Below are 14,597 nucleotides of genomic sequence, written 5' to 3' on the forward strand. Positions count from 1 at the left end.
GCTGAGGAAAGACAATATCCTTAGAACTTGCCACCTTGGCCCAAGCAGTACATCTGTGATGTGAGGATGTTGGCCAAACTTCCCTGTAAGAACATAAGAACAGCCCCACTGAATCAGGACATAGGCCCAACTAGTCCAGCTTCCTGTATCTCAAAGCGGCCCTCCCTTGCATCTGACATAGCCCATTTCTAAAATCAGGAGGTTGCACATACATATCATGGCTTGTAACCCGTAATGGATTTTTCCTCCAGAAACTTATCCAATCCCCTTTTAAAGGCATCCAGGCCAAATGCCATCACCACATCCTGTGGCAAGGAGTTCCACAGACCAACCACACGCTGAGTAAAGAAATATTTTCTTTTGTCTGTCCTAACTCTCCCAACACTCAATTTTAGTGGATGTCCCCTGGTTCTGGTGTTATGTGAGAGTGTAAAGAGCATCTCTCTATCCACTTTATCCTTCCCATGCATAATTTTGTATGTCTCAATCATGTCCCCCCTCAGGCACCTCTTTTCTAGGCTGAAGAGGCCCAAATGCCATAGCCTTTCCTCATAAGGAAGGTACCCCAGCCCAGTAATCATCTTAGGGTGCAATTTTAACCCCTTATGTCAGCACTGACATAAGGGCAATGCAGCTCTGAGTTAAGGGAACAAACATTCCCTTACTTTGAGGAGGCCTCTGTGAGTGACACCCAACTGCAGGATGCACCACACGTCCCATTGGCATTGCTATGCCAGTACTGGAAAGCACTGACATGAGGGGTTAGGTTTGCACCCTTAGTCGCTCTCTTTTGCACCTTTTCCATTTCCACTATGTTCTTTTTGAGATGTGGCTACCAGAACTGGACGCAGTACTCCAGGTGTGGCCTTACCATCGATTTGTACAGCGTCATTATAATATTAGCTATTTTGTTCTCAATACCTTTTCTAATGATCCCAAGCATAGAATTTCTTGATTTCTGAATCTTCTCTCTTACTCATCCTTGCAATACATTGGAACAACGGTTACTATATGGCTGAAGGTGCTTAATGTTTTTCTGTCACAGGTCATAAAAGTCTACAAAGCAACAGTACAGCAGACCTTGGACATCATGTTTCTCCCTGGAGGAAAAGAATTTCTTACCAGCACAGATGCAGTGAGTCAAGATTCAGCTGACCGAACCATCATCGCGTGGGACTTCCATACAGCTGCTAAGATCTCCAACCAAATTTTCCATGTAAGTTGATTACCTCTTATTTTATTGATTCGTGAGATGTCTAGATTTATTCTTGAGATGCTTCCATCTGGGATTTAACATTCATGGCCATTTCTTACAGAAACAACTGAAACAAATGAACCACAAACAACCTGTTTCTCCCCCTTTCTCTGGCAGTGCCGTCCTTGCTTCATCCCACGTCAACCTGACCTCTACAGAAGCAGCAAAGCACCCTGACATCTCAATCATCTGCATGTTTACATAGAAATAGGCACCACTGGGTTCAATGTAGTCTATTAATCTCAGTGGTTGGTATTGGGGATCTGAAATTGACAACTTTTCATCTTGGCTACAGGATTGACAGGCTGCCAAAAAATGTCAGATTTCTTAAAGTTTGCAGCTTTTAATAGCAATGGTTATGACAATGGGCTCAGTTCATTTGGAACTTCGCTTTTGTAAACCTCATTTATTTCAAGAATCTTTCACATGAGAGGACTTGGATTGTGACCCATGACTATTTTATAATCTTGTCTTCATATTATTAATTAATTTCTTCCCACTGATCCTAATAATTCACCCTCCCAGTTTCTGCAATACCAAGTAAAATACCCCAATACTTATCAGCCTGTATAAGTTCTTAGCAGCATCTTGGGGACTTACTAGTGTTAAACTAATTTGAAAGCTGATCTATTACATCATGCAGTACCTAGTCTAAAGATTTTTTTATCTTCTCTGTTCTGTTGCTGCCCATTTATCAAATTTGCCTCAAGGTAAATGGCAGCATCTTATATTAAAGTTCTTCATTTCTGTAGGCTTTTAAGTAAGGCATTATAACATAGCTGGAATTTTTTCCCCAAGACACCAATTTAGATGAGAAATACTTCCTTGTTTTAGCTATCCTTAATGGGTAGCCCAGTCCTAACTAGGAATAGGCTGCCCTTTACAACAGTAGGACATGTTCCCTTAATATAGGGGATATGGTGGTGTGCTGTGCATGCTGCTGGCAGCTGTTTTGAGCCTGTCACCACGAACATCGGCAGTGCCAGAGTACTGTTGCCATTGTTGTGCACCTCCAACAGTGAAGGGCAGGAGGTGGACAGAATGCGGTGGGAAGGGGAAGAAACAAGGAGTTTCTGGGCTGGGATGGGGGTGGACAGAAGATGGAGTGGGAGACAGAGGGGGTGGATCTCAACAGCACTGCACCAGATTCTAACTCCATTCACTGTTCCCTTTCCTTGGACTTGAACCAGCCATATTGTATTGGCAACCTTCAGTCTCGAAAGACTATGGTATCGCGCTCTGAAAGGTGGTTCTGGCACAGCGTCTAGTGTGGCTGAAAAGGCCAATCCGGGAGTGACAATCCCTTCCACACCGGGAGCAAGTGCAGTCTGTCCCTGGTCTGTCTCCCTGGCTATGGGCCTTCCTTCTTTGCCTCTTAGCCTCAGACTGTTGGCCAAGTGTCTCTTCAAACTGGGAAAGGCCATGCTGCACAGCCTGCCTCCAAGCGGGCCGCTCAGAGGCCAGGGTTTCCCACCTGTTGAGGTCCACTCCTAAGGCCTTCAGATCCCTCTTGCAGATGTCCTTGTATCGCAGCTGTGGTCTACCTGTAGGGCGCTTTCCTTGCACGAGTTCTCCATAGAGGAGATCCTTTGGGATCCGGCCATCATCCATTCTCACGACATGACCGAGCCAACGCAGGCGTCCCTGTTTCAGCAGTGAATACATGCTAGGGATTCCAGCACGTTCCAGGACTGTGTTGTTTGGAACTTTGTCCTGCCAGGTGATGCCGAGGATGCGTCAGAGGCAGCGCATGTGGAAAGCGCTCAGTTTCCTCTCCTGTTGTGAGCGGAGAGTCCATGACTCGCTGCAGTACAGAAGTGTACTCAGGACGCAAGCTCTGTAGACCTGGATCTTGGTATGTTCCGTCAGCTTCTTGTTGGACCAGACTTTCTTTGTGAGTCTGGAAAACGTGGTAGCTGCTTTACCAGCCATATAGCTGGCACAGATCTAAGGATACCCATTGGGGCAGTGAAGGCTTGGGTGAAGGGAACAGAAGTTCCCAGAATGCCTTGTGGAGGCCATTGAATTGTCCCCTCCATTGGTACAGCTGCATTGGCAGGGGGCAGATTTAATTTGGATTAGGCTTTTATTCTCTCTGTCTATGCCATTGGTCCTTCAAACTTTCATCCACTCCCTGCCCCATTGCCACCAACTCCCCACCCCCTGTAACTCCTCCTGGCACTGTTCACTCTAATGAAATATTCTTATTAGAGAGAGCAGAAAAAGTTACCTTGGAACCTGGCATTAGTGAAAGCTGTTTTACCACAATTGCTAAGAACCTGAGCAGGACAGGGATACAATCGCCTGGTACCTGAAGGGGTACTCCAGGTGCCTCCCCTTTTACCTGGTTGTGCTATAGTCCAGTCTTCAACCTTTCTCATTCCCACAGGAGGCTTCTTATTTTCTTATATTCAATCATGAAACTGAAGCTGCTCTTGGAGGCGGCTTCCTACACTCTGCACAATGGGATGATTTAAATTTTTTTAAAAGCATTTCCTACAAGGAAGGCTGCCAGTTTCAAATATGGCTGATGTTCCGCAGAAACTCAGTGGGAGTTCAGCGTCTTCTGAAAACATAAAGAATAAGGTCAGTTCGTATCCATTTATCTCTGAAAAGAACAATCCTGGCCTGGCAGAGAGATGGAGTGGATGATTTAATAGAACTTTTCCATCCGCAACTTCCATGATTATGCCTTTGTCCAGACTTGCAGATGCACAATCCTGTGCATAAATTGTGATAGTAGGTTAGTCATTTGCACTTCAAAAGCAGTGCGCTCCAGTGAATAAGAAACTGCAGAGCGTTCAATTTTGATGCATTCAGCAGCTTAAACAAGATGATTTTCTTGGAAAAAGAGTGTTAGTGAATGGGGCAGTTTGCTGCTTCTTCAGAGCTAGTATGAAATTGAGGGTGGTATTTTTTTTTGTTTTGTTTTCTGGTAAACAATTACAAAAAATTGTCTTTCGTTTCATAAATTTCCATTCCTAATCATTCAGATGAGAGCCTATGTGCCTTCAAACTCTCTGAAAAGTTGATTTTCACTTTTGGCAGGGATCAACACCATTTACTAAGTCAAAACAACTTACATTATTTGTAGTTTTTTTTTGGGGGGGGGGTGTCTATGGGCCCAGTCCTAACCAACTTTCCAGAGCTGATGCAGCCTCAATGCAGCCTCTTGGTAAGGGGGAACAAATATTCCGTTGAAGAGGCCTGCATGACTGCCCTCCCATCACAGGATGCAGCATACACCGCATTGGCACAGCTGCATCAGTGCTGGAAAGTTGGATAGGATTGGCCCCTAAGAGAGCTGACGTTGAGCTGCTTATTCTTCCTAAACTGGAACAAATGCCCCAATATGGAAAATTTGTAGATAATTGTAGAAAAAGTTATCTCTGACACTTATTTTGTCCATCCATACTTCTGAATTCTCTAGGAAGTTATTTGAAAAGAGTTGATATGAATCGGCTATCCACATCCTTGTACCTTCTTTATGCCCACTTCCTACACAAGCAATGTATAGTGTCCACATCATATCAACCGGCATGATCCTCTGTTCCATGATTGGCACCCATGTCTCAGGGGTCACGTAGGCAAGCTGATAACGTGGGTAGTCCAAGTCTTGCGGTTAATAGCCCCAATGAAGGCGTGCTGCCAGTGTTAAGAATCTGTGTGACCGATGATTGGTGTATGCGTATGTGCTTAGACGGGATTCTCATAATGGTGTAAGTTTCTCTATCCCCCGTCCCCAGGCAGGGTTGCTGCAAGCAGGATGCACTCCACCGGTGTCTTGGTCCTTCTTGGCTCCAGGGTAAAAAGGGTATGTAAAGTGGGGTTGCCTACCATCTGTTCTGAGCAAGGCTATTGTGCAATTGTAAGTTATTCAACAGTAAGCCAAGTAACAGGTGCCAGTGCGGCCTGGCTACACTGGTTGGTTCACTGTCTGCCATAGAGTTTGCAAAGCCACAAGGGCATGACTGGGGATGGGCAGGTCAGCCATCATGCCAATCCGCAGCTGGGCTCACATTGCTTACTACATACAGGCAGGCTGTCAACTTCCAGTGGGGTCTGGGTGGGGTCTCCAACTGCGGAATGGCTCCTGTGGAGAGCAAGAGATAACATGGAACGAGTGGATATGTTTCGCTTTCAGAGGTCAGCTGAGGAGTGTGAAGACCAAGGGGTGGCCTCATTTTGTCTAATGCAATGATGACACTTTTGGTACGGTTATCGTTTTATTGTATTGGTGAGGGGATCTGGGAGAGAAGCTCATGAGTATGGGGGCTGGCCCCCTCCTCTCTACAGGGCTGTTGTACCACCACATGATATTCAACAAATGGCCTAGTGTCCATTGTCAGTAGGCCCTGACTGAACTTGTTGGCTGATCATGCCAGAGTTTATGAAACCACAGGGGCCTGACTGTGGAGGGCAGGCCAGCAACTTCACTTTGCAGCTGCTGGACACCCACCCTTCACTGTGAGAAGATGTGCTGTTGACTTCCCTTGCTGTCCACACTATGGCCTCACCTGTGTGGGTGAGGGGAGCAAGAAGATATACAGAAAGTGTAACAAGGGATGGATAGTGGCCTCAGTCATATCTGTTCCCTGGTTTGGGCTGCTTTCTTGGTGTTCATGAGGGAAAGTGGTGGTGGTGCAATGGTGTCTTGTGAGAGCTTGGTGGGGCAGCAGACTGTTTAGCACCAAGTCTCTTACCTACTTGTCGCAGAACTCAAAGTGTGGTAGAAAACATTATTTCTATGGGTTTATAAAACAAGGAGCATACACAGATCACAATACATAAACACAGTCATGTCAAACTGTGAACATAAACATTAAGGGCTCAATCCTATCAGAGTGGCAGCTCCAAACAGCTACTGCTGCATCGTACGCTGGATGGAAACAGGCTAAAGGTCTACTTGGAGGAAGGGGACATTCATCCCCTTACCCCGAGAAAAACCTCCTTGCTCAATGAGGCTTATCGAGTCTGCACCAGCTATTTCGCTGTTGCAGACTTGAGAAGCACTGTGTTGGACTTCTGAGCCTGACACGGGAGATAAGATTCAGTGGAGGCCTCCACTGGTCCCACCCCCCCTCCCAGGCCAGTTCTTCCCCCAGCTCATCCTCTATCCACCTTCCCTCCACCCAGGAATGCTGCCCAGTCATGCCCTCCCTCTATCCTCCCCACTCCCCTGCCCCACTCAGTGCTGACCTCCTTTCCGCCGGCAGCTGGGGCTCCTGCTACAGCATTAACAGGGTGGCACAGGCCTCCCTGCCGGCTCTACTTGCTCTCTTGATGGCACAAATGTGCCAAAGGGACACTGAGGCCCATTTGGATAGGACTGCCTGACACTTGCAGTGATATGCTAAATATGTGTTAAACTACTACTATGCAGTGATAAGGAGTTAACTCACGCATTAAACTGACCGCCCTATGAATGTTGCAGTATGACTCATAAGTATCTGCCAACCAATATAATTAAAATGAAGAGAATCCAAAATAATGTCTCGTTTCATGGATTATTTTATCAGAAAATCTTCCACAAACTTGGTAGCTGACACCCTTGTTGTTTAAGTGTTATATGTTCCAAGAGGCAGCTGGGTCTGCAGATCTCACTTGGTCATGCTGATAAAAACCTGGTTCAATCAAATGCTCCTGTTCCTGGTTCAATGCACAGTAACTTCCATCTGATTAGCATTCAGAGAAATCTGTGGTTGTGGGTACTGCCCATCATGTGAAAAACTAGGAAGCATCTCAAAACAGCTGATGTCCTCTTCTGGCCTGGGCAAGCATTAGAAGAGGGAAACGAGTCTGCCACTTCATGTCCTGAAAAGGTTGCTTTAGTGCCATCTTCTCAAAAGCATCTTTGTGTTTTAGAGGCACTTTTCATTTTCTTCATGAGAATTTGTGGTGCTCTTGGTGGGGGTGGGGAGGTACTGTTTTCAGCACATTTCCTATAGAAGCTTGAGCATCAGTTCTGCACATTGCTCTGATTCAGTGATGTGGGGGTACATGTAGATAGATTTCATTTGGACTTTTTTTTTTAAAAAAAAAACAGTTTTGCTTAAAATGTTCTTAATTGTTCAGACGACATTCATTGGATTGCTTTATCGCAGTCCTTGCCAGTCTTTTAGCATGGCAACCCACTTTCAGAGAGGGCTGGGAAGGGGTTCCAGAGAGAGCCTTTCCCAGCCGGAGATCTACTGCCCATCAGCAGACACCATACTGAGCTAGATGGATCAATGGCCTGAATCAAGAGAGGGAAACCTCATACGTTCCTGTGATTTTTAAGATATCTGCCTACATGTGCATATTTCTGCCATTCTTCCCCATTCTCATTTCAGGAGCGTTACACCTGTCCCACTTTAACAGCTCACCCTAAAGAATCCGTCTTCGTTGCTCAAACAAACGGTAACTACATGGCCTTGTTTTCTAGCCTGCGACCCTACAGGATCAATAAGAAGAAGAGATATGAAGGGCACAAGGTAATCTGCTTCCTCCCTGCAAACTCTCAGTGGATTCTGCCCCATTAACATGCCTACTTATGTTGTTGATTTACAACAGGGATAAAAATTAATAGACTTCGACTGTTCTCTATATTTTAGTTAATTTAGAATTAAACTGTAGTGCGGGTAGAGCCTAAAATAACTGAAAGCGTTATTAGTTGCTAATAGCCTTGTCATATATACACTGACTGCCACTAACAATGTAAAGTCCTTAATGAGATTTTCTTGATAAACACCTGGGGAAACAATTAGAGCATTATGGTTCAAATTGACATGTTTATTACACGATGGAAATTTCAGGGGGTTATAGATCATATCATATTTCATTAATTAACATCCTGATTTATCCAAACCCACTTCATTCTTAAATCTTGCAGGTTGAAGGATTTGCTGTCGGCTGTGAATTTTCTCCAGACGGAATGCTTCTTGCGACGGGAAGCTCAGAAGGCAAATTGTTTTTCTATAACTATCATACAGCTCGGATTGTTCGCACATTGTCTGCACATCGCCAAGCTTGCATGAGTGCAACCTTTCACCCAGTTCTTCATTCACTCCTTGCTACATGTGACTGGAGTGGCGAGATCAAGATTTGGCAGTAATCTTTAAAAGCAGCAGCATTTACTCTGTGTAGGGTCTGACCAGTTTGCTAGCTTTCCAACTTGGTAAACTGTGCTTTACCTTTTTCTTTAAAGTTCTGAGGCTAGGTGATGTTAGCTAGTTAAGGTTGAAGGGTCGAACGTCATAAAAAAAGAGTGCAGTTCCAAAGCTATTCCAGAGAGATGATGTGGTGTCACTGGGCAGCTTGGCCTCACAACATTTTCTACCTGTTTTGAGTATCTGGCTGGGTTACAGTAGAATGACTGACACAGCTCTTTGTGTAACCACACTGGAGCAGCTGCATGGTGCACTAATTGCAACTTCCTGACCATCTTGAAGGGCAGCCCCACACAGTGACCGTTACAGTAATCCAACTGCGATGTCACCAAGGCATGAACCACCACAGTCAGGGTGGTTTATCGAAGCTAGGCAAAGAGCTGCAGGGAGTTGCAGGGGCATCACAACTCCATTCAGAATGTGCAGGTGATTCAGTACCCATATTGTGGATTTATGGACCAAGAGGAGCTCAGTCTTGTCCAGATTTAAATTCAGCTTCTTGGCCTTCATCCAAAGCCCAACTGCTTCCAGACAGTGCTCCAAGACTTCAGCAGCTTCCTTGGAATTAGATGGTAAGAGAGATAGAGCTGATGGTCATCTGCATACTGGTGACACCTCACTCTCATCAAGCCATCTTGATTTCCTTGTTAACTTAGGGAGACTTTCTGTGATGGAGTTATTCAACTTCTACTGTATGGGAATATGATGGGTTGGATCCACAGGTGTCGTCCACTCAAAAAAGTGCAGTTTGCCACCTTGCACCAGAACATTAAGGGGTAAAAATCAAACTTAATCCAATCATACAACTTCTTGCGCAACAGAGGCAGGAGAACTAGTGGTATAGAACAGGGTGGTCCAACTTCTGATAGCCAGGGGAAACATGACCCTGGCATGGCCCCCTGACTGCGCAGACCCAGAAGTAATTGTTGGTGAGACGATGACATCGCAGCCAATTACTTCTGTATTCTGAGCCATCAAATTCTCTCAGTGGGCTCTGTTAGTAGGAGGCAGACATGGTGTTGGGGTAGTGGAGCTTTTCAATCTCCCTGCCCTGGCAGTGTGACCAAGAAGCTGCTGAAGAGGGAGATGAGGAGGGGGCTAGAGCAGGGCTTTCAGGAATTGCCAAAAGGCCTTGTGGACCACACTGGTATAGATCCACACTGTTGGACTACATGTTGGACCACACTGGTATAGAACCAACCTGTTGTAGCATTGTGCTGAGCTCTTAAGTGTGTTGGAACAGTGCTGTTTATCTGAAATACTTTTAGGTCCACATTCCTACTATCCAATCCTCAAAGCAGCATAAAAACTAAGGTTTTAAGAGAACAATTGCATGGTATAAAAGAGCAGCAACTAGAAACAAGTGAAAGTCTTTTAAACTAAAAACTGAGGTGAGATAACACTGAAATAAAATCTATATAGCAACAGCTGAGATCAATAAACCAAAAAAGCCTATTAAACGCTCCTGAGAACCTTGGAGAAAAGCATGACCTTAACTTATCTTCTGAATTATAAAAGAGTTGGTGCCTCCCATACTCTGCTGGTGGAAGGGCATTCCATAAGTGGGACGCCACTCCTTAAGAAACCTTGTCAGTGGCTGCCATCCATTTAACCTCACTCATCAGGACCTACTGAAGCAGAACTCAGATTTTGGACAGGTTTATATGTGCTAGTGACTATTTTCCTTCCACTCACAGCTCTTTCAATCCAGCTGTGTATTTTTGGATCTGAAACATCATGTTGTAGCCAGCTTTTAAGACGATAAAGTTTGGACATAATTTTGTATATGTAATATAGGTCTTTTTGCCTCTTTTTTTTTTTTTAAATTACCTTTCTGAGTAGTAGGAAGTGAAAGATTTGGAGATAAATCAGGTTGTAAGAGATGCAGAGGATACAGTTAAAATTGTGAGTCAACAGTTCACTTCCATACATGCTTCCAGCACACAAAACTCATAATGATGAATTGCCATAGATAGCAATCAAGAGCAGCACTGTTTTTATGCCATCACTCTGTAATGCTAGAGCCTGTGAATGATGGCGTAGCTGGAGGGGGGCGGAGCAGCCCGTCTGGCAGGGAGCAGGCAAGCGGCCCCTCCCTTCGGAGCCATTCCCGGCTGGGGGAGCAAAACGGAGCCATTTGGCTCCGTTTTGCTCCCCCCGCCGGGAATGGCTCCGAAGGGAGGGGCCGCTTGCCCGCCTCACTGCCAGCCTGAGTGCTCTGCCCCCCTCCAGCTACGCCACTGCCTGTGAGTTGATTTCCATGTATCCTTTATGGATGGAGTGCATAGTTTTATACTATTCTGAAGTAAATGTGGCTAAAATCATATGTAAAAATGTACAAAGAGATCCACTGTAAATATATAATGGCTTAATAAAAATAGTTTCGATAAAGTGTTCAAAGAGAACCCTTAAATAAGCAAAATGAACTTTTTGTTGCACAGTTCACTGCTTCTGTAAATTGGCTCATAAAGGATGTGTTGGCAAGCCTGTTTGCATAAGTTCGATTTATTGAATTTGTTCATTGACCAGTTTTTTTGTGTGTAGCTAGGATCCATGTACTGACACAAATAGTATCTTAGTTCTTGTGAGTTTACATGTACTTCATAGGGATGTAGACCTGTACAGAGCAGATGTTACACTGAGGACACATGGTGACAAAACAAAACACTGTAGTTTTATTTTGCAGTCTTGTCCCATGCCTCAGAAGAGCACTTGGAGTAGTTTACAGCGCATCGCAAAAGAACAAAACTCCCAGTCCCATAACAAGCAACTGAAATGAAATCCTAAAGTCAACCTTTGAGCAGTAGCCAAGTGAACAATTAAGAATTGGTTGCCATTTCTTCAAATACTTTTTGGAATAAAACTGAAATCATTATAGTTGTCTTTTCCCCCCTGAAGACTGCCACAGAGTTAACCTGACAAATTGCCCTCAGGAGGTAATGTGGTCAGCACTACTGACAGTGGCCAGACACTTCTGGGACATTTCATGTTTCTAAGCTCCTTGAACAGGTGTCCCCATGAAAACGCATTACCCACTGAATGTAGCAGTGAGTCTACTGACTCTCAGTTAGGGTTCAGAGGGCAGTTCAGAACCTCTGCCTTTAAATGTGTTGAGCCAAGTGCACTCATTACATCTCCTGCTTGTTCCTTTTTGCCTCCTAGGAGGCATGTGACAGTTCTATTGGGAGTGTGCAACCAAAGAAAGAGCCTCCCAGATCAGGCCCAAAGGTCTATTGGGTCCAGCATTGTGCTGCCCATAACAACCAACCAGATAAGTGTTACATTGTTTTTCCTGCATTATTCTATTACATTTTGCCCTCATATTTGATTATGGGCAATGTACACATCTGAGGCCTGCCAGTTCCAACTGATGCCAGCTTTGTGTAATGGACTATTTCATTATGAATTTGTATACCTAAAATGGACAGTGTGAACTGTGGATACCGCTTTCCTTAAAATTCAGGTCATGCCTCGAATACCTTTGAGTGCTGTTTTCCTACCAAGATACATGCCCTGGGAGAAAGAAGGTAATCCCATTTGTGCAACCTTTTCTATCCACTGAATGCAGTCATGTAACCCTTCCAATTCACCTACTGTTTGCATTGATTCCAACCTCTCTGTGTAATCCCTGCATCCTACCTGCAACTCTGTATCTTGGTTGGCAGTGGCTGTCTCAGCCATTCCGTGTAATTATTGCAGCTTTCCTGTGTCCTGGACCCATTGAGAATTGTGTCTTGTATGCATTTGCATGTTTAGAGCATACCTGCATTTTACTTGTCTACAATTTATCAACCCATTGCACATCATCCTCTGTTGTTGCACCGGCACCCATGGAGTTATAGTATTGGTAACCTTCAGTCTCGAAAGACTATGGTATCGCGCTCTGAAAGGTGGTTCTGGAACAGCGTCTAGTGTGGCTGAAAAGGCCAATCCGGGAGTGACAATCCCTTCCACACCGGGAGCAAGTACAGTCGGTCCCTGGTCTGTCTCCCTGGCTATGGGCCTTCCTTCTTTGCCTCTTAGCCTCAGACTGTTGGCCAAGTGTCTCTTCAAACTGGGAAAGGCCATGCTGCACAGCCTGCCTCTAAGCAGGCCACTCAGAGGCCAGGGTTTCCCACTTGTTGAGGTCCATTCCTAAGGCCTTCAGATCCCTCTTGCCGATGTCCTTGTATCGCAGCTGTGGTCTACCTGTAGGGCGCTTTCCTTGCACGAGTTCTCCATAGAGGAGATCCTTTGGGACCCATGGAGATACACCAGCATAATGTGGAAGGGATGTGGAGGAGTTAATACACTATATTCTAACCCTCCTTCAGACAACAGATACACTCCCAACACTAGGAAAATACTACACCAATGACAGAGCTATTATTGGTAGGAATAACCCCATAAGGCAGCGTTTCTCAAGCTGTGGGTCAGGACCCACTAGGTAGGTCATGAGCCAATTTCAGGTGAGTTCCCATTCATTTCAATGTGCATTTCATTTTAATTCATTAAACTTGATGCTACCATGGTATGTGATTGCATTTGGAGAAATATTACAAATCTGTACTTTAAACAGGCTTTAAACCTCTATATTCTTCTCTATATGCTTTTAACAACGTTAGTCAGTGGGGCTTACTCCCAAATGTGTGGATAGGATTGCAGCCTTTGGAATGTTTGGGAAATTTTTTTAAAACTGCCCAAGGCAGCTCAGCCAGAGGCAAGGGAAAACTTTTCTCCTTATCCCTGGGTAAAGCACTCTTGCCCCTATGGGTCTCCTTGGACTTGCACCACCTCCTGAGGTGGCGCAAGTCAGAGGACAGCAAAGTGGCTTGAAGCTGCTCCAATCTCCCTGGGAGTCGAGGTTGGGATCCAGCATAACTGCCAGATCCCAGTGCAACCTCCCACTCCCCATCCGCCTACCCCCAGGGCCACCCACTGCCTGCCCTCCCCCGACCCAGGAATGGCTCCCTCTGTCCTGTCGGGCTGACGCAAGTCAAGCAGAGGAAGCTGGTGTGGAGGCTTGTGCCAGCCTCCACAGGCTGGCACACCTCTGAGTGCCAGCCCGGCTTCCTCCCGAGAAGGCGCAAACTTGCCTTATGGCGCCTCAGGATTGCACCCTAATTTACTTAACTTGATTTGATTTGTCGTATGGGGGCATTATAAATTTTCCTTCTTGATGATGATACTTCTGGCTATGACATCACTTCCAGGTTAATGACATCACTTCTGTGTGTCCCAACAGATTGTCATTCTAAAAAGTGGGTCCTGGTGCTAAAATGTTTGTAAACCACTTCTATAAAGAGCAATGGGAAAGGGAAAAACAGCAGACAATTGCCCTTCCTGCCACCCCCTGCTCCTCCCCTGTAACAGAACATAGGATACAGACTACATTTGACACCTTATCACAGTACACCAATCCCAGCATATAAGATTCATCTGTGGGTGAGGCCCTGGAAACCTAGCCATCCTGGTCAAAACTTACACAGTGTTATTCAAACTGTGTGGCGCAGCTCTTTAGGGGGCTGCCAGGAACTCAAAAGGGAGGCGCCAGATGTCCTTTTGCAGCGATACAGTCACACCCCTGGCAGAATACGAGCCCACCTTCTGCCCGTCGTCTGTGCCTTTTTTTAAAGCAGAAGCAACGGGAGTTGCTCAGCTGTGAGAGTGGCTGCTGCCACCCCGCCCTCTTCTCCCTCCACCTGGAGGCTACCGCCTTCTGTGTTTGCTGCATGTTGTTTCCAAAGCTCTTGGACTCCAACCCCCATCTGACAAGTACCAAGCATGCTCGAATTGCAGTCCTTAACCCTCACTGTTCCTTGTCTGGTTGGTTCCTAGTTCCCAGCCTGGGATCTCTTCTCATCAGTGAAATCTCTTTTCAACCCCCTCTTCCACTCCCCCTTTCAATCTCCAAACCTTCCCGCTTTCCTCCCCCTCCCCAAATAAAATGCTTCCTATTTTACCAGTCACTAGAGGTCTTAAATTTGTTTCCATGCAGTTGGCAAAGGGGGGGGGGAGAGAGAGAGAGAGAGAGAGAGAAGCCCACACTTTACTTGGCCAGGAGCAGGAAAAGGGTACTGTTTTTAAAGTGATATATTAATCTTGTTGTTTGACTGAAGAGGAGAGGCTGTATTTTTAAAGTGATGAATCTTGCTATTTGAAGGGAATACTTATCAGCCATTGATGAAGTGATTCCCAGCCCAATCCTATCCACA

At 45.5% G+C, this 14,597-nt stretch overlaps 1 protein-coding gene across 1 annotated transcript in view; it reads left to right on the forward strand.

The window, feature by feature from the left end:
• The window catches only part of WDR25 (WD repeat domain 25), a 115,945-nt gene extending 106,894 nt beyond the window's left edge, over positions 1-9,051 (forward strand). Inside the window, exons 5-7 of the mRNA XM_066612246.1 lie at positions 1,046-1,216; positions 7,588-7,728; positions 8,127-9,051. Of these exons, the coding sequence (XP_066468343.1) occupies positions 1,046-1,216; positions 7,588-7,728; positions 8,127-8,348 (534 nt within the window). The 3' untranslated portion in view covers positions 8,349-9,051. The remainder of the gene's footprint in view (positions 1-1,045; positions 1,217-7,587; positions 7,729-8,126) is intronic.
• Positions 9,052-14,597: the final 5,546 nt, after the last annotated feature.

Source organism: Tiliqua scincoides, chromosome 1, assembly GCF_035046505.1.
Source record: "Tiliqua scincoides isolate rTilSci1 chromosome 1, rTilSci1.hap2, whole genome shotgun sequence".
Taxonomy (NCBI): Eukaryota; Metazoa; Chordata; class Lepidosauria; order Squamata; family Scincidae; genus Tiliqua; species Tiliqua scincoides.